General features: G+C 33.5%; 2 protein-coding genes across 2 annotated transcripts in view; one reads left to right on the plus strand and one right to left on the minus strand.

The window, feature by feature from the left end:
* Positions 1-26164, minus strand: part of LOC123691572 (hemicentin-2-like) — a 168002-nt gene that overhangs the window by 121575 nt on the left and 20263 nt on the right. The window lies entirely within an intron of this gene.
* On the plus strand, positions 21758-24925 carry LOC123691881. Its single transcript, XM_045636465.1, has one exon. It carries the CDS (start codon positions 21758-21760, stop codon positions 24923-24925), a length of 3168 nt encoding a protein of 1055 aa, XP_045492421.1.

Raw genomic sequence — 26164 nt, forward strand, 5'->3', positions numbered from 1 at the left:
GACGTAATTATGAGGAAAACAGATATAATATAGCCGTAAAATGTTTTTTTATTAATTTTTTAATTGAAGGTTCGATAATTGACCAATATAGTTATATTATTTAAGGAGTCCTGAACAAGTCCTGAATATCAATGCTTATAATGAGAACGTCGTGGAGAACTTTGTTTGTAATAACAGTTAATTGTAGCTGTTATAATTGTGAAATAGGAAAGTTAATTAATGTTTTTGTATTAGTATGTATGTTTTTGGCCTCAATTGCTTAATTTTGTTTATAATGTGAACTAGGTATCTAACCGGTAAATAATTCGTCAAATCAGACCCGTGGTTGGGATTAGCACATTCAAGCAAACAAACTCTTCAGCTTTAGTACATTGTAGTAAGTATAGATATACATATTATAATCACTACATAGTATAAAACAAAGTCGCTTTCTTTGTCCCTATGTCCCTTTGTATGCTTTCTTTAAAACTACGCAACAGATTGATGCGGTTTTTGAAGTGAAACTTCTTTATCGGGGTTGGACAAAAATTTAGTGTAACATTTTTGCGTTACGCTGTAGGCGTGACATTTTTGCGTTACGCCGTAGGCGTGACATTTTTGCGTTACGCGCCAACTTTTTCTTATCCCTAAGTTTCACTTCTTACGTGTGTACTTCTAGTACACGCACACATTTTTTTTATTGAGTGATTCAAGAGAAAGGTTTTAGTATAATATAATTTATTAGGTAGGGTGGTAAGCTAGTGATCCATAAACCGAGTTTAAAGCAGGTTTAATTTCAACACACAATTACGCACACTGGTTTATATTCCACACGTGTTACACATTATTCAAAGCATCAAACGCAACTTTGTTTTGAATTACCTACAATAATAAATTTGTAATTTAGCAAACTTTGTAAGCTTTGTTAGAAGCTCGGGGCTAAGAAAATTACAACGGAATATTTCTTATGTGGAGTTTTGGAATCGAATTATTCAAATGAGTATTTTTTTATTTATTTGTACACGTTTATAATGTTATTTATATGATGACAAAGTTGCTTCCGCTATCGCATTAAATAAACATTAGTTAATATAATATTTAATTTATTTCTGAACTTTGAATTCGGTACAATTATTGACTAAATACGAAATATCACAAGAATTTTACTGCCATAAGTTACATAACGTGTCACGCAATAATAATTGCAAAAATATTTTATTTTAGCAAATAAAAAGTTTCATAGTACGATTGATAGTTCAATTGAAACTTATTGTCTAAACATTCTTACAACAACAAAAGGTGTATTTGGTCATATAATTATTATGAATATTGAAACACCATTTATGTCTTTAATAAATAACTTTTAAACAAACTTATTTACGAAAAAATTACAAAACTCCGATAAAATACCCAAAAAACAAAGAGCCTCAACTTTCCTTAACAAGTACGAAAATTGCTATGATAATTACTGAAGACTTTCAACATCTTGAAACCATTCAATGGAAGTTTCTAGCAAAATTGACATTAAAAGAACCGGGTCGAGTACAAAGCAAAGTTTATTAGTCTCCCAAGATATTACTCGCTCAATTATACGCCAGAGAAATCAAACTTTTGTTCGTATCCGCGTAAGACTTATCGGCTTGTGCAAACAGACCGACGGTAAAATGCATCTTAAAGACAAATAGAGGAATATGAAAATGTGAAGGACTGGCAAAGTTAAAATTACATGAAGTTCGAGTTCTTTTGTGCCTCAGGAAGGTAAGGCGGCGAAGTTTGAGCTAATAATGCCCCTGCCCAGCTCCTGTAGGTACACAATAATTAGTTTTGGATTAGACGCTGTACATAAATTATGAATGGGTTTGCATATTGGGCTTATAATGGGGCGTTTTTTTTTTAAATTTTGTTTGATTTTTAGAATGGGTAATCTAGTCAGTAGCATTATTAAGAAGCGATCGCCTTTGGAATAGTGTTACCGGCTTTGTGACGTGGTATTAAAGTATTATTTGCCAATATATTATAAAAATTGAGAAGCTATCTGTATCAAGTAAAAGTGAGAGCTAAAAATAAGATACATGAAATGTTATAATCATTGCGGAGCACTATTGATTTGAATCTTAATGTTCTAAGAATCCTTATATTATAAGAAAATTTAATATAAAAATATTAATGTTATATATTTTAATATTACATGTTGTTCATGTTCATTTTCTTTTCATTTTTTACCATACTCAATGTAGAGGCCTAAATGTTTAGTCACATAGTGGCTCATTTTAAAACTTACAGCTTAAAAATACTTCATACTTAAATATTTCGTCCCTAATTTACGTCAACTTTCCTCCGCTTGTGTTAAATAATTTAGAAGACAAAAAATCGGAAACATAAAAAACGAAGCGAAATGAAGCGTTTCTCGACGAAGGCACATAAAGAGCAAACTCGTTTAAAAATTCAAAGCAACGGGATCACTGTTAACGATAAAAACAAAAAAGATTTTCATTTACAGAGCGAAAATATTCGGGCACCTGAGCAAAGAAACGCGTCTCGGAGATACGAAGTGTCCCCATCCCATTCTACTGAGTCTATCTGCCTCTTCAATCTCTTTATGGTTGACGGCTATCTATGCATTTAATCCATTTTGTATTAAGAAAAAGGGCAAAACTCGTCTTTGTCCGTGACCGTTGATAACAAGGTGACCTTTCGGTTTATTAAAGAAAAATACACCTGTGCATTCGTCGGTGGGTTTCATTAAACTCAATGGAGCGGATTGTAATTGCAATCTTGCGTTAGTCTGCTTTTATTGTTGATATAAATTAAATGAGGAACACGTTGCATTGTATTTTATATTAATGTTCAAACATCTTTCAAAGTTAACAACGACTTGTGTTTGTTAGTGATTACAGTTTACTAAGGAAAGTCTCATTTTAAGAGTTATATTAAATGAATTATTATTGTATTAAATAAATCGGCTTCGTTTAAAATATTGCATCAGTTACAGATCTACAATTAAACTTTATTGATTCCGGTTTTACCCAAGTCCCCGTAGGTATTTAATTACAAATACATCTTTGATGCAAAAAGTTTCCCAGAAAACAATAACATAAACAAAATTATTCTTCACAAATACTACCCCCGAGTACTTTATAACTTGACTGAAACAATGCCGTCATTCAATTACAAATATACTGTATTGTAGCGAATTTTGTAAGCCTCCACTTTATTTACCCCAAGAGTTCCTTGGCAAACATGCCGTGGAAAGGAATTATTAAGGCAGGTTAGCTGAAACAATTTCCCTCACTCAGTCGCGGTATTAAGTCAGGGCGCGGTTGACGAACTAGGGCGTGATACAATATATTGTGCTAAAATGTGAAGTATATTTTCGTATTTCTTTACGGTATTTAAGCAATTTGTACATGTGGTACAAGATGATATAAAAGTACGACTATAATCTCTATCGGGATTGAGAAATAAAAAAAGGAAAAAATATTCCACTTTAATAAATGTATCACTTAATAGTAATACGTATTTTTGAATACTTCTATTTTAATAAAAGAAAAAAAATAGGAAACACAAAGCATTCGAAACATCACAATATTAGTCACATACCACCATCACAAAGTGTGATCCTGAGAAATCGAATCAACTATCCTAACATAATATACCCCTAGTTTTTATAAGTCCCCTACAATTCTGCGCCCTAGGCGTTTGTTAGCAGAATACGTCCCTGCCTCTCTGTATGAATGATCCGCCGTAAACATCAAGTGGGTAAGGGTATACAGTAGTATTGTGCGCGTAATAATTAATTAAGCGCAAACGTAGCGCGCTGTCAGCTATCATAGTGCAAATAAAACAGGTTTATTATATTAATTGTATACGTTGTTACAGTGAAATTCGTAAGACATTGTTTTGAGAGAAACACGATAGATTTTTCGTGACTGGGAGTCGTATTAATGTCCTTTCTTAGAATTGAAGGAAATGAAATCCACGAAATGAATTACAATTTCGATGATAGCTTTAAATACTTTTATAGATTTTAAATGAATAATTATTATTTTCAGCTGTACCATAATTCAAATAAATACTAATAAACAAAACCAAAGAAAAAAATGTTGACAAACGGATTTAAGCTGACTCAGAATTGTATTTTCCATCAACTAAGACTAAACTTGACTATAAAAATTCTACCAAACACTTTACGAATATATAAGTGTTGGTGTACTATTATGTATATGGAATGTTAATACTTTTCAATCCTCAAGACATCACACACGAGCTCACATCACGTGGTATTTTTCTATACCGCTTGGTATGGCATTTTTTTGGCATTACTGCCATACCATAACACCCCTCTCATTATACTACTCTCTATGGCACACCGCAATCAATTAGGGCCGTAGCAACTCAAATATAAGTTACAGCTCTTGAATATCTACTCGTATACGCACCTGCGTTTGACATTCCCATTAGGTGGAGTACGCCTTGGGAATTTCTCGCGGCTTTAATACACGCGCAGTGCGCAACTGAAAAATCGAATTAGTTTAATTTAAATCTGATGTATTGGATTATCATTGGGCTCATATAAAGTCGTTATCGTCGTAATTTTGTATGAGATGACGGAGGGTTCTTGAACTAAAAAAAACTAAACTAAAGGTAATTATCAGAAGTAAAGAATTTAAAAAATTGTGATTACAATAAATTTTTATTTATTACTTTACATTACTTATTATAATAATGGTCCCTCTTCACAATGCGCTAACTCAACATATTATAATAATATGATCGTCAATGTTTGCCGTCAATACGGTGATTATCAATAAACATCTACGATGACGGCCGATCATTTACACTTGTACTACATTAAGGCCCTCTATACTATCGTTATTGCCTCTAATTGCCCAATAATGCCCTTTGTGAAGAAGGTCCATAAAGCCATGAGCGTTGCCATAGCTACTCAATTTTTCAGTAACACAAGCCGTCACATTACCTGGTACTGGGTGTATCACATTTTCTTTATGCATATGTAATTTTCCGTGCGCATTTTTATTCACATTGTAAGTCGAGCGTGAATAACATATGCTGGCAGATAAAATATGACACGTCGATATATTTCTGAATTATATTTGAGTAGCGTGTCTACGATATAAATGCTAATATCTATTACATATCTTTACAGACAATTCAGAACTTATTTACAAAGGATTACGATAAAGTGTCATATTCTACATCATATCATTTATCATTCTAGAAAGGGCTCAAATTGAAATAAAGAGGGCTTTTTTTTTCTAGTAAAATAAAAATTCTTTGTGAGATCAGTGAATACCTAGAACGAAAAGTAATAACGTAGTAATAATCACAGGACATATTCATTAAAGGTAAAATCAAATTCCATTCTAAATATTTAATGAAATAATAATAGTATGCCTCGTTACTCGTCTGAATAAGGTTATTTCAAACACTCCGTGACATCCTTGCTTTTGTTAATCCTCTTACGTTTTGTAAATAGAAAAACCTAACAAAATAAATACAAGCAACTATTCCTAAGTCCAATTTCCCCGGTTTACTCCGTAATGGCGTGTTGGCAAGAAAATGACGCAACATTTCCGTCGCTGTGGCTATATTGGTTGTCTGGCAAGGCTTCAAAAGTCTTGTTATTGTTATAACAAAATCTAGGAAAATGAATACTATTTTATTAACAACATTATTAATAAGGCGTCAGTTTATTTGCGAGCTGAAGTAGGTACTCGAAGCATTTGTTGAAGAAATATTTTTCGAAGAAGCGAGAAGGCTTTTATCACGGCCTCCAATTCCGCTAATGTAGTTTGACAAGATGAAACTTATCCTAATAAATATAATTCGTAACACAACAATGAGCTTATCCCATCGAAAAGTGATGGATTGAAATGGGGAATATTTCCGATGAATAAATCTGATAATATTGATGCCCACAATTTTGATCGAGTAGTTCTTAAATCACACGCTTTGGCCCAATCATCTAAAGCAGTGCAGCGTTGAAATTTCAAGCCTTCAGAACTTTTCCTCGAGAATTTTGAAGAATCACCTCAAACCGTGAACACGTCACGTTGCATTGTGACAAATTCGTGACTTATTCGAACGTACGAGAATCTGAGAAAAAGCTTGGAAAGACGTTGAATTATGACACCTTCTGGCCCACGCCATTTATATTTCCAGTCACGTACTGAATAACGTTAAAGTTTTAAAATCGAAATCGATTTTGTTGACCTGATGTGTGCGCTCTATTCACCTGTGGAACTGCCTTGACTCTGACTTATACGAGATAAGACGGAAGCACGTTGTTTCATCAGCTATTTGTATTGAGTTCCGAAATGAGAAAATTAAGCGAGATCCCTTTGAATTATATCTCATTTTAAATGGATTTCTCCTGGAATTAATTATTTCGTGGACTTATTTATTAATTTTACACGAAGTGATAGGATAGTATTGTGAGGAATAAGGAAATTTTATTTGACTAGGTAGTATGAATGGAAATGAAATTAGAGTGAAGATGCAAATAACATTATTAATTTTTATAAGAAGCATTTCACAAATTTTCCTTAAAGCTTGAAAATCGGTCGTTTAATTATAACTTATTTAAACTTATTTATTTAAGATTGTTTCAAAAAATAAGTAAGTAAAATAAGTACTAATTGCCGCCATTTTTATACATCCATCGTTTTTCAAATTAGTGGATACCCAATCTCATTCTTATCGGAAGCATTCGTAATCCAGTTTTTTTAATGATACCATTAATCTATTTTTCCCTGTGCCATCTTTTCTTTTTCCTGTTGGGCCCCGCCATTTGCTTGTTTAGAGGATCTACATTATATGGCTACGAATATATAATATATTATATTGGAGGCAAAAAAAGGAGGCAAAAATGCAAAAGATTAGTTACTATTAGGTAGTTATTTATTCGAACTAAGATTTCTCAATTATTGAAAGCATAAACTACGAGACACTTTAGAAATTGACTCTCAGAAATAACGTTTCAATACAAAATAATATAATAAAGCATATAATTTGAACTCAAATGATCGAATTAACGAATTATTCTCACTGCGATAATAAACTTATGATTGAAATTTGTTTTCTCAATAAAAGTAAAACTTATAGCCAAAGTATATTGACAGAGTTAAAATGTACATTAACGACAGCTCAGTCCATTAACTTGCTTGCACCTTCATCCACTGTAAAACCCTGAACACAATAGTGACGTTAAAAATTCAATAAATATTTTTTATAACTTATAAAAGGGATATTAAATGAAAGCTCTCTTTTATACAAAATTCATGATGGCAATATCAAATATTCTTTATGGAGCTAATAGTATTTCATCTATACTAATATTATAAAGCTGAAGAGTTTGTTTGTTTGTTTGAACGCGCTAATCTTGGGATCTACAGGTCCAATTTAAAAAATTCTTTCGGTGTTAGATAGCCCATTTATCGAGGAAGGTTATAGGCTATATACAATTACGCTACGACCAACAGGAAAGTACGGAGTGAAACCGCGCGGAGCAGCTAGTTTATAGCAAGCGTTGAATTTCTAATTAAAATATCTCTATAATAATTGTAAGTTTTATTTGCTTATTTGAGAGAGTGTACTGGAGTAAGTAATCAATGGGTCTATAAATAGAATCTCTTTATACAGTTAATCATATTTTATGTTCATAAGCAATTTATTCAAGTAAATTAAACAGAGATCGAAATAATATGCCACGTCAGACGAAAAATATTCTTGTTTTATTTCGTTAAGTCTACAATCTACGATACAATGTTTCCTTTTGTAAAATTCAAATACATTAAAATCTTTTCTGTCAAATTACAGTATAAATTGTAAACAGTTTCACATGCAGTACCTTATTAAATATATTTTTGTTTTTGGATATTCTGAATAATTGCACAATTTATCATTAATAAAATCCTCTTTTCATTTAATTCAAAGATCCTATTACTTCAATTCTATTTTCAACCGCCATAAACTTCACAGTTAATAAAGTCATCAAACGAGGTAGAGCCATCGATATTGTTAGAAAATCGAAGCCATTTTCTCTCGTCAACTTAGAACTGCACCTGACGGGCCCATTTGTCCAACCTATCGCGATCCGTTCCAAATGAACGGCAACTTAGTATCGAATCATTTGGAATCACATAGTTTTTGTATTTGCTTTCCTCGTCTTTCCTTGTAATGTAATCTAATGGTTGGAATATTTAGGCAAACGGCATGTATGTTTTTTTAAACGATTTCATAAAATAAGGTTTTTTGATCCACTTTAAATATTGTTATTTTTGGTTATTAAGGTCTTGATCCGTGTACGTAATTAATCAATTATTGTATGTATTCATTAATTAAATAAAGGAAATAATCACACTTAAATTAGTTTAAGCAACAATAAATTTTAAAAACATTGAATATTGTAACGTAATAATTTCAAACAGTTTAAGAATTTATTTTCTATGTAGCGAGGTAAAACTTTACCGTGAAATGAGTTCAAAGCATTACAACAATGGACTCAATCAGTATGGAAACAAATTCAACCTGAAAACCTTACAATCGTGCTGAAGTTATTGTCTTTTATTCACTAAGTAGCACGATTGTTTATTGTTGGCTTGTTTGAATTTATTATTTTTTAATGTTTCATTTTTATGCAATTTTACAAGATATGGATCAAATTACTTACTGGATTCTTGTGTTTGATTTTACGCGATTATTATACATTTAGAAATTAAAGAATTTTACGGATTTTATACTCGATTTATTGATTATTTTTCGGTTACGATGTTATTGTACGACCGACAAGACTTAGACCAATCTTAGTCGCCCGTGACCACGCCCGCTGCAAAGTGTGCGAAACGTCAGAATAATAATATAACGTATAAATAAATTGCGTTAAAAATCCGTTAAAATCTTTCTAGTGAGTGGCTATCAATGCACGGACAATAATACTAATGTACGTTTGTTTACGTGTCTGTGTGTTGGTGGTAACAGACAACTTATTAAAAAACTTTTATATTAGGTAATAGCACAAACAGAAAATTCAATTTAATTTATGTGTGCAACGAGTATCCTTACAAATTGTATCTCCAATACGACATCATTCTGCTTTTATATGTACTGAATCTAGTACTCTACTATTCGGGATAAATAAATTCCTATAAAATGTACCTAATATTGGGGACATTACATTTTATAAACCATGAGAGTATAGATTATCATTTTATATAACTAACAAGCTTTCCGCCCTGCTTTGTTATAAACTTAACAAATTATGTTCAAACACCTTCCTCTTGAATCTATTTAAAAAACTATCAAAATCTGTTGCGTAATTTTAAAGATCTAAGCATCCAGACACACAGACTGTGGAAAGTGACTTTGTTTTATACTATGTCGTGATTTAACAAAACTGTATAAAAAATCGATCAAACCCAATTTCCCAATGAGCACTTCTGAAGTTTAAATCGTCCTCATTAGATAGTCCTATTTCATTATTCAACGTTTGACATCTACTGAATACCATCAAACCCCATCATGACAGCTGTATGGAGGTAGGTTATCGCTTTTATTCGTCGTTCTAGTCAAACCATTTATCATTCCAGTCCAATTAACATTAAACTCATTGTTTACAGAAATATTAAGTTTGTTATTTCACTCAACGGTAAATGGCTATCAACTCCTCACCTTGAGTGTGATTGTTGATGAAATTCGTGGTGGGAATTTAATAGAACTCGCCAAAATAAGAATTTGGTGCGTATTTAACATTATTACTTTCTTTATTTATTTCGTGGCTTTACAACTAAAAATAATGAGGTAAATCAAAAGCGTCTGATGGCAAAGAGTCGAGAATGTTCGATTGGGAGAGAATTTTTTGCGAAATAATATTTCAGTATAATTCTATTATTTTGCTTTGTACGCTTTGTGGTTTATTCAATATTATTACCGCTTTGTAGGCGTACAGGTAAGTGTGTTAGCGTAACAATAGAGAGGTCGTGATTACGGATATTGAAAAAAGTCTCGGTCTAGCAGACTCTGTGTGATTACCCACTTGGCCACAAAGAAAAATCCATCAGTGAAACTTACGTGAAATGTTTGTCCCAAAACCTTTCAGAAAGGGAATGTGTCATTCCTTTATTTATTTGGTATGTAATATCACAATATACAGATACATACAGTAAGGAAACTTCATACAAAATGTTCGAAATGGCTCCCCCCCCATCAAGCGTGTTTTCGAGGGTATTGAGGGGGATCGATAGTAGCGGGTGACACATCCACAGATTTTGAATATAGTATGGAAAAAAGTTTAAAGTGATGTCATTTCACATTAAATAAATATCGATTGTTTCAGTTTGTAGCCTTTTCAATAAATATATATCTGTATCGTATCTGACTACAAGTTAAAAAGAGACTATTTTTTAATTTCTATAGATATGGCAGTATGAGTTTTAAAATATGTTGACATATTTTCTACCAAAATGATAGCTACAAATAGTACCTATTAGGAGTCCAGTCTGTTTAAAGACCGCATCTATTTTTTACGCAATCTAGAAGAGCACGAAAATCTAAAAAATGGAAACCTTAAAAAATCTTGTTTAAATTTATGTGCATAATTACGTAAGTATTAGGGAAGAAAAAGATAGATATTATAATAATTATTGTATTTTTATCGATACGTGACTTTACCACTTTGTCAAGCACTAAGCCTGTCAAACTATTTTCTTTTTCATCCTAAAACAAAAAGGTTATATTATAAAAGGAGGTTCTATGTTCGTATAATAATAATTTTAATTTATTTTTGCATATTTTGTGTTTTTTAATTGAATTTAATTTATCGTTTTAAAAATAATTTAGTAGGTATACCTACATACAAGTATTGTTAATTCTGATTTAAAATAATTATTGAATACTTATATGTATCATACAAATATCAAGCATTATAAATAATTTAGGTAGGTACCTACATTAAAATAGCCTTCGGCGTCCAAAAAAGACAAGATTTCGAAATATAGCACTGAAAAAAACGTACCTATTTACTTTTACAAGGTATATATTTTATTGAGATTGTTTCTTCTTATAAATTCATATTTAGGCTACACTATTTTTTAATTTTAACGGGTTTTAATCTCAAAATTACCACAAAGTCAACTGTGAAAAAAAGCAAACAGAAATATACAGGCCGAATTGATAACCTCCTCCATTTTTGAAGTCGGTTAAATATCAAAAAGGTAACAGCCCTATAGCTATACGTCATAATTTCATCGCAGGGGCTTAGTTTCCTAACTGTATGTACGTAGTATATATCTGTCAACTGTGGTAATATTGTGATTTTTTCAGGTGCAATCATTAGGCTACTTCGGTTGAAAATGAAGACTAGGTATAAAGACGTTTAATTAATTACCTATAAGTACAAAGTTAATTTAGAAAGTATCTGAGAAAGTATAAAACTCTATTATTATGACGTTAATGTTTGTTCTTCATATCTATACTAATATTATAAAGCTGAAGAATTTGTTTGTTTGCGCTAATCTCAGGAACTACTGGGCCGATTTAAATAATTAATTTTACCATAAAGGCGCATACGTGCTTAAATGTAGGAAACTGCGATTGCTATACTCTTTGTCCTGTCGATACTATAAAATACTTAGGGATAACAATAGATAAAAACTTAAGCTGGAAGCCGCAAATAGATGATTTAAAAAGTAGAATACGTAAACTTATCCCAATTTTTAAAAAAATAAGACGACTTAAAGATGAAACCACGAACAAAATCGTCTACCAGTCTTTATGCCAATCACTCCTTAATTATGGTATCTCGGCTTGGGGTGGAGCAAATAAAACAACACTTCTTAAGCTTGAACGCACACAGAGATGTATCTTAAAAGTACTGCAATTTAAGCCGTTTAGATATCCAACAAATCTCTTGTACAACGAATGCCGCGTTCTGACTGTGAGGCAATTGTTTATAAAAGTAATAGTCCTGGAGCAGCACAAAGCTCTTCCATCTTCTACCGTTGTTACAAAAAGAAAAACCCGCATTGAAGAGATCTACTGTGTGCCGGGTTGTAAAACTCGTTTTGCGAAAAATTTTGCATATTATATTGCTCCCTATTTGTATAATTATATTAACAATAAAATTAAAATAAAAGACATGAGTAGATACCTTTGCAGTAAATCTTTGGACAAATTTTTGCTTCGCCTCGACTACAACGAGACAGAAAAACTGTTTGTGGCTAGTACCATCTAGAACCTATTACTTAAAGTTACCTTACTATTATTTATACTCATTAGTTTTATATGTGCATCAGAACTTGTATAACGAGAACATTTATAATATTATATAAACCGTAGTGTACATTTTGCAAAAAATAAATAAATAAATAAATTAAAATAATAATAAACTTCCCTGCTGTAACACAGTGGCGTCAGCGACTAGCACGGAGGGAAGTATGTTTGTTTGTACCTAATAATTGTTATGTACCTATATGCCTTATGTTTATGTGTAATAATTGTTATGTACTTATATATCTTAATGAAACGCATGTAACATGTTCTTTGTAATAAATAAATAAATAATAAATAAATAAATAAACCTATCACAAAAAAAAAAAAAAAAAAAATTATTTCGGTGTTAGATAGCCCATTCATCGAGGAAGGTTAACAAATAGCCATGATAAAAAAAGAGCAAGTGTGCAGACAACATGTGTCAGAAGGTAAACTTCTTTGGTAAGATTCAAAGATATACCAAATTCTTCGCCTTACTCCATAACGTGACGGTATTGCCATGACACGACCTTGAAATTTTTACTCTCACAGCGCCTAAATAAGTTTCACTTCAAAAAATACATAAGTTCACTCCATAATTAGACTCCAGACACCCCTACCTAAATTAATTCCATTGAAAATTACAGCACATAACGAATTATATTCACAAAAATGTATACACATTTTCCTACAAAATGTTCCATGGCCTAAAAAATAGAACCTAGATTTTAAAATATTCAATGCTATATTAGCTGTACGATAGTTTGCTCGTTATATTATTTCGGTAACGTTCCATATTGTAGAAGAGGGTGTAATTACATCATAAAATATCTAGCCCACTACGTTATTAATTACACCAAAACATGTAATTATTCGATAACCGTGATTAAAAATATTGTACTTACTATGGTAAATATGGACATTGTTTTTTATTTTCAGCTTTAAACTATCGCTGATGCAAATTGGTTGGAAGTTTAAAAACAGTATTGCAGTTGTTACTATGGTATTAATATAGTAATTATAAGTAACCATGCTACTATGTTTTGTGTATTCATATGAGTTGCGTGGTAACTCAACTCAAATTGAGTTGATTGAGTTGTTGAGTATCTAAAAATCTATTACTTCGCGACCACAATGACGTCTTGAAACCAGCATTACTAAATATTGTAAAATATGTACGTAGAGCTTTTGAATTATGACTGATATCCATACTTTGTATAATCTACAATCAATAACTCGCCCTTGAAACTTCAATTTCATTTAACAACACGTGAAACAAGACAAATGACTAAAGACGCAGTACGCAATATTTTCCGAATAACAGTATAATTTTTAAACCCCTCTATTCCTTTGAGAATTTAACGTAAAGAAAAAGACAAGATAACGAATTTATGCCAGCGAAGCAAAAGAGCATGTAATTAAAGAAATTGCAATTACTTTGTTCACATAATATATCTTGTATATTATCAGGTAATCAGTAATATTCAATATCCATGTTGTATCTAAAATTCTCCGACGTATCGTAAAATATTCATAAAACTACCTCTTCGGGCACCGTCGCAACACCTACTATAGATAAATGCATGTTCTCTCAGTCAAATTGAATGTAGTATCGATATCTACTGGTGCCTTTTAAAAATGTAATACTAGTTCATTTTCATCACTATTTTGCCTCTATGTAGCTGTGTATTTGGAAATGGACAAATAATTTATCAAAATACAATGATGTTTGCTTTTTTAATCGCCAACACGTTGCTATTTCATGATATTTTAATTGTGATAAAATACCTTCAATTCAATGCACTTGAAAAATAAAATTAATATTTTATATCTTTAATGTTTCATGAGTTATTTTATCATTTAATACATTTATTTCAATTCGTTTATATTTAAAACATAAATATTGTCATATACTTCCGTCGATTGTCGAATCACGTGAAAGCCTTTTTGTCGTATTGAGGCTTTCTGAGAGCCATTTATAAATTACGTTTCAGGCAAATGGTGCACGAAATTCGCTGTAAATTCAAAGAACTTTCTGACTTTTAGCTAGTTTAAAATAGTGTTCAAAATAAGTTCGGAAATAGTACGGTTAAACATGATAAAAATTGAATTTGGCATAAAAAATGTAAGGCCGACTGTAAAAGTTATTTTTAATGTACCCTTTATTTACCCTATCGAATAAACCACGCTAATAGATCTATTTTAAAAACTAACATAGTAATATTTTTCGGGATTTCCAGTTTATGAAATAGATGATGATTTGAAACAGATTAGTAATTCAAAATAATATACACTCAAACTGGTGTTAAAACACTACCATTTCCTACCTGCACATTTCCATAAAATGAATAGACTCCAAAACTAAAATGTACAATGTTGCTGTTTATATTTATTTTTCCAAAATAAGTATGTTTTACCATTACTCTACAGAAATAAGCCCAGTTAAAAGTGTAAATGGATTTCACGTGTTAGCACCAGGATTCGCGTGAGCTCTAAGTGCAAATTTTGTATACGGTGCAACTCTGCAGGTAATGGACTAGTACCTAAAAAATTATACAATATAATAGAAGATTATCTTACTGAACGTACCAATTAATACTAAATACAAATAATATATTTATTTATTTATTTAAATGAGGAACTTCGCGTTATCTATATTTTATAATAGATACAAGCAGTGTTAGCCTAAAAACATATAAGTCATGGTTTGTTAATATCTTTGGTTGAAAGATAGGCTTACAACGGCATCCATAGATTGATGTCTCCATGACTGTGATGGATGGAACGAATATACTATTTTATGACGGGGAAGTAAACAAAATGTATTATACTTTTCTATGCGCTTTTCATATTGTATTGACATGGAAATATTTTTGTAAAAAACTTTTATAACTACTGCATTCCATGCGTAGCGAAAGTCAACAGTATCAAGTCGATTTCCACCGTATGTGTGTCTGTATGCTTAGATCTTTAAAATTATGCAACAGATATATAGTAGATAGGGTTTAGCATAGACCATAGGTTTTTTTAATAGATAGAGAAATCAAGAGAAAGGTTTTACATATAATTTATTAGGTTTTAGATAAAGCGGGCTAAGCCGTGGGCGGAAGGGTAGTATGATATAAACTGGTAAACATTTGTTTTTAATATCATATCAGACGATATACCTATATTTATTCAATAAAATAAGCTTGGTTTAATAAAATTATTATAATAAAAATGGTAATATAAGTAATATCTCAACCAAATTACTACGGCTTAGTTTTCATTCGCCAATGGTTTGCATCGCGTGTTATTTTAAGAGGCTCTCGTACACGGAAGCGTACTTATACCCAAAGAGGGCCCTTACATGATATTCAACAATCATTCCTCCCGTAAAAGAAATAAAGCTCCAATTTCTATGCAACATTGTGGGCGAATTAATTGGCCTGGTATTATTCTTCATCGTTAGTTTGATTTGGATCAAGTGTATAGTTTGAAACGTTTTGAATAGCTGCAATTATCCAGAGCTATTGTTTTTGCAGAATAAAAAGCCTCCAAGTTTCCGCCCGCGGCTTCGCCCGCGCAGTCAAAGAAAAACCGCATAGTTCCCCTTCCCGTGGGATTTCCGGGATTGCGTCATTTCCCGGGATAAAAAGTAGCCTATGTCCTTTCTCGGATATCAAAATATCTCCATACCAAATTTCATGAAAATTGGTTCAGTAGTTTAGGCGTGATTGAGTAACAGACAGACAGACAGAGTTACTTTCGCATTTATAATATTAGTATGGATTTACGAGCTTATAAAAAATTTAAGACATTGTTTATGCATATTGGCTATTAAGTTGAGTATAATAGCTCAATTTTCGACATCATTTTGGATAAGAGTATATTTTTCGGCATAAATTGGGACACGTTAGTTGAAGTGCTCTTGGCTAGTCAAGGAGAGAAAGTTTAATCGCAGCCTATTGGATGCCAGCTGAATGGTAAGCGCTTCCATGTTATACAAGCCACATAATTTCCACTTTTGCCCTTCTGAAGTTTGACGGCAAATGAAAAGTCAAATAGTATGATGCAGTTTTATTTTAATAACTGTTATATAACATTGTAGTGCTATTAGATATAAAAAGAATTGCTTTTAGAATATAAAAAAATACAAACTTTTGTCCTATTTTACTGTAATATAATTCACATCCATCTTACTTCTGTGACAGTATTTATAATTTTAATATACACGTTATCTTCCATAACATTTCTTCACAGACTAAGAGTTAAAATTTTAGATGAAATTATTTTACGATTCAGTTTAACACAATCCTGTACTATATATTAATAACTTTCGTTTTAACATTTTATGCACGTGTAAACAACGTTATGAAATTCCATAATAATATAATGTTTCATGATAAAATAAAGGTCGTACAATTTTTATAGTATTTTTATACGCACGTCCACAGTCATTATGAACGGGCTGTAACTATGAATATAAAGAAAATGTGGGTTGAAGTGTATAAAAGGGTCGTATTGTTATTATTGATAAAAAATACTTTGGGTCAAATAACACGAGATTTTTAAGTTCACATTCATTTATATTTCAAACCTCGTTCAATTATGATATGGTATTACATTATTATTAAAGAATCAAAATTAGTTCAACTATTTCAGATAAATCAATTGAAGAGCCCTTAATACAACAATATTTGAATTATGAATTTCATCCATAATCGTTTTTTTTTTTAATTTCGCCTATACGAAAATCGACAGACAATATTAATATGCAATATTTTCTTAAATATTTTTTCTTAAATATTTTATAAATTTATTATTTATATTATTTTATATTATTTTATAAATATTTTTTCTTAAATATTTTATACTAGCTACTAACTTTATGTCCTTCCTCGGGTTTCAAAATATCTCTATACCAAATTTCATGCAAATTGGTTCAGTAGTTAAGGCGTGATTGAGTAACAGACAGACAGACAGACAGAGTTACTTTCGCATTTATAATATTAGTATGGATTCTTTCAGTTTAAAAAAGATACCTAAGAACCTTTTAGCGTTTAAAGGTTAACGGTAACCTTATATTTTACTAAACTATAGTAGAACTAGAACACTCAAACCAATATATATAAAATTATTCGAATTATAAATAAAAAAAATGTTAAAATTGTTTCTTAGAATTTTAGGCAAGTCATAACCAAGAAAAGCTGTTTAGTCACAAATCGATACTCAATTAAAGTAAAAACCTTATCACAATCGCTTATGCAAATAGCGTAAAACTACGCAAAAATTTCCGTACTAAACGAAGAAACTACATACTTCATAAACCACTTAACCCGGTCAGACCAATCATAGTAATGAAAACAGGCCAACTATTTACTGCCTTGTGAATATTCAGTTATTTCTTAACTGCAGTACCAGATTCTAAACGCAATCTAAAACCATATCCCGTACGCTGTTATCGTTAAAATTGATGTTCGAGCCAAACCGGATCATAGTTTATCGTAGAGGCTTTTTAACCGATTGCGAAGGAGAAAAATGCATGTACGATTATTTACCTTGAAAGAAATCTATACTATAATATTATTAAGCTGAAGAGTTTGTTTGTTTGTTTGAACGCGCTAATCTCAGGAACTACTGGTCTAACTGGAAAAATTCTTTCGGTGTTAGATAGCCCATTTATCAAGGAAGGCTATAATATATCATCACGCTAAGACCAACAGGAGCGGAGCAATACGGGTGAAACCGTGGGAAACAGCTAGTTATGTATAAATAAGGATATTATAGTTATATCAAACGTTAAGAACGTTTTATTATATGCAAAAAGTTTGTATGGATTGACGAAAGTTTATTATTCAATCACTCCCGAACTGTCGAATAAATCTAAATGAATTCAGTAAAAGCTACAATGTTTTTAGAAATTTAAGGATTTGCGACTGGTTTAAAACAATCTATTTTGTCCAGTCGACTCTGATAGCACAAACTCGTGTTGCTCGTGCAAGTATTTGAAACATCAAATAAAATAATATGATGAATAAAATGTCGTAATCAACTGTAAACTTTATAATTAATATTTACTCAAAAAAAATAATTAAACGAAAATTTAATTTATTAGAGGTCTTAGAAGACTAACATTCTGTGTAACAATAATTCAGTAGTCGGTATGTAGTAAATTAGTTCAATAAAAAACGCTACTCTAATTTGTCCAACAAACAATTCCAAATCCAAAAAGTATATAAAATTCAAACGTGAAATTTTTACAGTACCAAATGAAACAATTACAATAAAACCACTATTACGGGTGCACATAAAAATTCGCGGTACGTCAATAAGTATTATAATTCCGGACTACAAAAGCCCCATTATAGGTCAGCCGTGGTTACGAATAGTCCAGAACTGTAATCATGCTTTCAGGGCCTATTCACTTGATTCTTTATTCAGAGCCATTTTAGCCGACTTCCAATAAAACTTTTGTGTAAATAATGTTATCCTTTTTAACGCATTTTTACTGTAATTAGGAGTAAAACATAGTTTAGGAAAATATGCAAAAACAAAAAATATTAATATTACGTCTGGACTTACGCTCAAAAGTCAGAGATTGAAACCGCAAGGTGCAGTTTCTCTATTTTTGGTGTGCCCTATTAAATAGATAAGTTATGTATAGCCCACTTTATTATTCTAATCTGATTAAATAAACGTCTCAATCAGACAAAACTATAAATAGGAAATGCATGTAAATAGTACTACAATATCCTAAGAAAACCTTCGTTGATTTTTAAAGGAAATAAGTCCGAAAGGCACTATTTACAAACTATCTTTGTTTGTTCACGTCTCAAGGCAACAATAAGGAACTCAGTTGACTCAGCGCTTTGGGCACACCTCGAAAATTCTTCACTTTATGCGAAAAACAATTACGTCTCACGTTTAAATGTAAAAGTTTAAAGTTATTCAGAGTGCAATATTATTCGTGTCACAAATGAAAATTTTGTAGACAAGCATGCTTCAGCTCAAAATGGGTCACGGTTCTATGAAACAAATAGCTAAAAAGAATAAAAGGTATACTTATTTTGTATTATTTGTGTTTTATATTATCTGTGGAGATTCTTATTCTTTCTGTGTCTCTTGATATCCTAATATGATTATCTATATACCTATGTATATTGCAACAATATGCAAATGCATTGCATTCTCATAAATAGAATATTTACTTGTCTTTCCAGGACACGGGCAAATGCAAAAGCTTTTGAATAACATATCCCTTGATATATTATAGCCATAGTCACTTTATTAAATAACTAGCGGTCCGGCCCAAAGGTAGCCTATGTTCTTTCTCAGGATTTAAAGATTGTCTGTGCCAAATTTCATCAAAATCGGTGCAGTAGTTTATGCGTGAAAACCATACATACATACAGACCTTTCCTCTTTATAATATTAGTATAGATGTATCAACAGGACTCAACAATAATTGTGTTGAATGATAAAATAATATTAACAAAGAGGAGTCTGAACGAATTGTAGTTTTTAGAGTAAAATAACTGTAGTGGAAAGCATAAAACTTTTACATTTAATTCTTAATAGCCTTAACGGAATGCATTACTGAACATGCGATGTAATTGGACCTGCTTTTTGGTTTCAAAATTTTGTAATACTATTATTTTAATTTTTGTTAAACTTTGACCCTATTGGGACTGCCGGAAATTCTAAATAATTAATTAAAACTAAATCCTATTTGGTATAGTGGTTGAGACTCGAGTAATACAAAAAGGGAAGGTTTATGCTAAAGGAAATTAAAAGTATCGCAAAAATCTATGGCACAAAAGGATGATCATCGAAATATTGTCAGCAAAGCAAAATTGATCAGCGTAGAAAAGATTGTAAAAATATGATATCGGTGCTAGTATTCAATTATATAAAAATTGGTAAGTTTAGAACGGCGTGCAGACCACCAATTTTATAATAATAATTATATTAGTTAATCTACTCGAATTGTAATGTGTATTAAGTGCAAGGTGGTTTTATTTATTCCTGAAAATTGCATCTCTAGGTGACGGAAGGGTATCTTCGTGCCGTTAATGCCAACAAAACACAAACAGTGTACAGATTAAAAATGTCGATAAGCATTATGATCCACGGTGTGATCATTACCCAAAGGTGTCAAGCCGCGTTACCCTGCGTATTATTACTCCCACGTCGGCGAATGTTTTCAAACATTTTTTGCCTCCAGTTACTTATTCTTTTATTAATAAAAGTTTACGCGACCTCCGCCTATGGCGGTTCGCAATTTCCTCCTCTGTTTTACTCTTACTTTATTTGGGACTTCGAATTTCAATTTAAAATCAGCGGAAAGCTCTCACAAACGGAATAAGAAAGAAATGATTTTAAATCGCATTTTACGTGGAACGTTTCTAATGATATGCCATAATTACTAAACGTCCAGTCGCTAATATAATCGATTTTATAAATATTGGATTTGAAGTATTTTTACCTGTATTCAAAAAATATCTGCTGAAATCCATAAAGCGTATCCATAAAATATGAAGTTACTGAATTGTTTTTAGAGTTATACACTCCAATTGAATGTCAAACATTTTTTACATGTTTCAATTACAGGCTTTTGTGGCAATGAAACATAGTTTTTGTTCGACAATATTCACAGAATTTTAAAAATTTCAAACAATTTGAAATGACATGATATACCTTTAAAACATTTTATTATATGACTAAGTTATATGGCATCAAAGCTTCTTGCAAACGACAACGTACTGAGGATAAATTTAGTTTACGTAAATCCTCCCATATGTTCACTTAATATTTCGTTACATAATATACTTAACTATGCCGTGTGGTGTCCGGCTTAGAATAGCACCAACCCTGTCACAAGACTGGGGTGTCGTAGAAGGCGACTAAGGTCTAAAGGAGCGTTCCATCTCTAATCGCTCTATTTAAGGGGGGGACAGGCCTCCAAGCGTTGGGTCGCAACCTATCTAGGAGAAGGAAAACTCTGAATACAAACCCGGAACGGTATCTCCGTTAGACGTAAGTAAGGTCAAACCTGAAATACACGGCAGATGCCTGCAGCAGATCTAGCTCCGCACGTATTGGCTTGCCATTCCTGTGGACTAAGCTAGTGATGCCGAGAGGGTAGCGTAGGCTCTGGGCAACCCTGCGTTTCCTTAAAACCGACCCAGGCGGTGTTTTGTCTGTGGAGAGGCCACTCCACCCACGTCAATTGCGTGGCTAACAACACGGAAAGTGGCAGTTACCAGTGATAAGTCGGCATAAATGGACGTAATTGCAGACGCTAGGGGTCACTTTTGGCAGTGGGAGGATCCATCGAAGATCCATTGTTCGATTACCGCCCGCTCTAAACCGGGCAGCCCCCGGTCAGTAAGGTATCGATCCGTCCCGATACTGGTCTGCTCTTATAGGGTGTAGAGAGCACTAGATAATGACTAGATGACTAGTGTCGTTGACTATTACACCTACAAACAAGGAACTAAATAAGAAAAAAACTATACAACGCCAAACCATGCGCATCGCGACATGGAATGTCCGAACTATGAGGACAGGCCTTCCGGATACCTGCGAAGGTTCACACAGCATACAAGATCTACGAAAAACGGCTGTAATCGATGCAGAACTTAGCAGACTCCAAATAAAAATATGTGCTCTACAAGAAACCAGACTACCAGATGAAGGCTCATTGCGTGAATCATCATACACATTTTTCTGGAAGGGAAAATGTCACACTGATATTCGTCAGCAGGGAGTTGGTTTTGCGGTCCACAATGATTTGTTACCAGCTATTGAGAGTCCCCAAGGAATATCAGAGCGCATAATGGTCCTGAGACTCAACACTATCCATGGGTTTGCTACTATCATCACAGCTTATGCTCCGACACTAACATCTTCGGAAGAGACAAAAGACCAATTCTACAATCAATTAGACGAGACAGTAAGTAAAGTGAGTACAGGTGACCGCCTATATATTCTTGGAGACTTTAATGCCCGAGTGGGCCAGGATTTCTCCACATGGCCCAGTTGTATTGGATACCATGGTGTAGGAAATATGAATGAGAACGGTCAAAGACTGCTAGAGTTTTGCTCTGATCATCGTCTTTGCGTAACCAATACATTCTTTAAGGGTAAATTATCACACAGAGTTTCCTGGAAACACCCACGATCTGGCCATTGGCATCAGCTGGACGTCGTGCTCTCCCGTTCCAGGGACCTACGAGAGATCCTTCACACACGCACTTTTCATAGCGCTGACTGCGATACTGATCACTCGCTAGTGGTTGCACGAGTGGCCATTGCGCATAAAAAGATTCACACTTCTCATGCTCCGGGTAAAAGAAAGATAAATCTTGCTAATGTGAACATTGACGAAAACCGTCTAAAATTTGAGTCTTTAATTACAGCTGACTTAAACAATTGGGATACTGATGTCTCAATAACCGTTGAGTGGAATAATATTAAGAATATTTTAGCTAGCGGCGCTGGTGAGGCTTTTGGCTACATGACTACCAAATCTCAGGACTGGTTTGCAAATAATATCCAACATCTTCAACCACTATTAGACGCAAAGCGCGAGGCTGCTCTTAACCATCGTTTGCACTCCTCTCCTGTGACTGATAAAAATCTTCGTACAGCTAAATCAGCTCTCCAGCGAAGCGTACGATATTTCGCCAATCTATACTGGACTAATCTCGGCCTCAGGATTCAAACGTGTGCCGACAACGGAAATATTGGTGGTGTTTACGAGGGTATCAAACAAGTCCTTGGACCTGTCCCTAAAAAGACAGCCCCCTTAAAGGACGCAGATGGCTTCTCTATAACAGATCCTAGAAAACAACTTGACCGTTGGGTTGAGCATTACACCGGTCTCTACTCACGTCCTACTAATCTACACCCGGATGCTGTTAATAATATGCCTAAACTAGACTTATGGACTGAGCTAGATGATCTACCGTCTATAGAGGAGTTCAACAATGCAGTAAACAAACTAAAATCCGGTAAGAGCCCTGGCTGCGATGGAACCCATGCCGAAATAATTAAACTCCAGTGTGTAAGACCGATGCTGTTTAGTCTCCTGCGTAAATGCTGGGAAGCAGGTGAAGTGCCGCAAGATATGCGAGACGCTAATATTGTGACCATATACAAAGGGAAGGGTGACCGTGGCGACTGCAACTGCTATCGTGGTATCTCCCTCCTAAGTATTGTTGGAAAACTTTTCAGTCGAGTCATTCAATCTAGACTCCAAAAGCTTGCGAATCGAGTATATCCGGAATCTCAGTGTGGCTTTCGCCCCCAGCGTTCTACGACTGACATGATTTTTACTCTACGTCAATTACAGGAGAAGTGTAGAGAGCAGAAGACTCCCTTGTTTGTGGCTTTTGTTGACCTCAACAAAGCCTTCGATACGGTTAGCCGGGAGGGACTGTACTCAGCACTAGAAAGCATCGGGTGCCCACCTAAACTTTTGTGCCTGATAAAATCATTCCACGAAAACATGAATGGCATCGTAGTTTTCAACGGCAGTACATCAGAGCCGTTTAAAGTTTGCAGAGGTGTGCGTCAGGGCTGCGTTTTGGCACCCACCCTGTTTGGAATATACTTCTCGCTGATGCTACGTGCAGCATTCAGTGATGACCATCAAGGCGTTCATTTACACACTAGAACGGATGGAAGGCTGTTTAACATCTCCCTGCTTAAGTCGAAAAAACACCGAGAGGATCTCTTCGTGGATAATCTCCTCTTTGCAGATGACGCAGCACTACTAGCCAATTCACCGTGTGAGCTCCAGTCAATGATAGACAGGTTTTCACGAGCTTGTTCTCAGTTTGCCATGACTGTAAATACCAGCAAGACAGTGATATTGTCACAAGGAACTCCTGCGGGGTCGACAGTATCGCTTAATGGCACGCCAATAGTCGAAATTGACAGATTTTGCTACCTAGGGTCAACCGTGTCGAACAATCTCTCGCTTGACTCGGAGATCGATATTCGTATCGGCAAAGCGGCGACCATGTTTGGGAAGCTTAATGAAAAGGTATGGCGAAACAAACATCTCACTGTTAAGACTAAGATGATAGTGTTCCAAGCTTCCATCTTGAGCATTCTTTTGTACGGGGCTGAGACTTGGACGTCATATGCCAAACAGGAACGACGATTAAATTCCTTCTATATGCGCTGCTTACGTAAAATCTTAGGCATAACATGGCAAAACAAGATCACAAACCAGAAAGTACTCCAAACTGCACAGCTACCTAGCTTGACTACGTTGCTCAAACAGAAACGCCTACGTTGGCTAGGGCATGTGTACAGGATGGAGCCTTCTCGGTTGCCAAGGCGCGTTATGCTAGGTGCAATCGCCGACGCAAGGAGAGACATCGGGAGACCTTTGCTCCGCTTTAAGGACTGTGTGAAACGAGACATGGCTTCTTTCAAGATTGATCATAATAATTGGGAGAAGCTCGCTACTAATCGATCAGAATGGCGCAAACTTGTTTCCGAGGGTTGCAGATCCTGTGATGAGTCTTGGTTCAGAGTACTCGCAGACAGAAGGAGGAAACGCCATCAAGACGACTCTGAATCGGCTTCTGCAAACTTCCCCTGTCCGACCTGCGGAAAAGTGTGTCGATCCCGCATTGGACTGTTTGGACACCAAAAACACTGCTCAGGCAACACACCATAAATCGTCTGTGAGAGACGTAAAGGCCAATGATGATGATGATGATACTTAACTGTAAGGAAAATTCATAACATTTTTCATGCTATAAATAAGAGTAGGTTTAATGTCTGCGTGAGTGATAGACGTATATTCTTTACGCCTAACAAGCTGTTATTCTTAGTGAAACAGCTGCGTATTATGTCATCATTTTTCGGTGAAAAGTATCCCACCAAAAACATAAATGTAAAAATTGGAGCCGAGTTCAATCGTTGACTTAATTTGCCAAAAAAGAAATGAGATCTAATTAATGTGTGCCTAGTTCTGCAGACAGTCCAGAAATTTATTTACAAAGATGTATTAAGTTCTTAGGTTGACTGAAAACTCAATTGTTTTATTTTCCCTTAGAGAACAATGTTTATTCCAAAATATAACTTTTTTAATTTGAATAATATAATTATTTTCACAAAACAAACAACTAATGACCTATTGAACCCCATAATTTGATGAGGCTAGTTTTTAGAACCTCACAAAATATAAACAGTATGTAAAACTAGCCTCATCAAATTATGGGGTTCAATAGGTCATTAGTTGTTTGCTTTGTGAAAATAATTATATTATTCAAATTAAAAAAGTTATATTTTGGAATAAACATTGTTCTCTAAGGGAAAATAAAACAATTGAGTTTTCAGTCAACCTAAGAACTTAATACATCTTTGTAAATAAATTTCTGGACTGTCTGCAGAACTAGGCACACATTAATTAGATCTCATTTCTTTTTTGGCAAATTAAGTCAACGATTGAACTCGGCTCCAATTTTTACATTTATGTTTTTGGTGGGATATCATTACTTTTTGTACAGAAAATTACTCTGCAAATTTGATTTACTTTATGAATATAATACTTTTTATATACGATTTTTTATATATTTTTTCTTGCGGTTTCTTTGTATGGTTTGTTTAGTATTATTTTCTATATTTTCTTGTATGTTATGAATGTCAGCGCACATTGCCCCGTCAATATCTGCAATTTTTTAAACTCGTTTTCTGTTTAAAAGATTACATGATTTTCTAAACATCCAGCGTGAATTTGTACACACACTATTACAAAGATGCAAAGATCGTTGTAGAAGAATCGTCGCCTTACTCCATGACGTTACGGTATTGCCATGACGCGATTTTGAAATTTTACACTTAACGCGCCTAAAGATGTTTCACTTATATAATATTACCTACGCAAATTAAATCATTCCGACCTTCGACGAAG

The sequence above is a fragment of the Colias croceus genome, chromosome 5 (assembly GCF_905220415.1).
Source record: "Colias croceus chromosome 5, ilColCroc2.1".
In the NCBI taxonomy this organism is placed as follows: domain Eukaryota; kingdom Metazoa; phylum Arthropoda; class Insecta; order Lepidoptera; family Pieridae; genus Colias; species Colias croceus.

Bases quoted from the DNA above. Each gene is read 5' to 3' on its own strand.
- LOC123691881 (XM_045636465.1), top strand. From the start codon at position 21,758: ATGCGCATCGCGACATGGAATGTCCGAACTATGAGGACAGGCCTTCCG.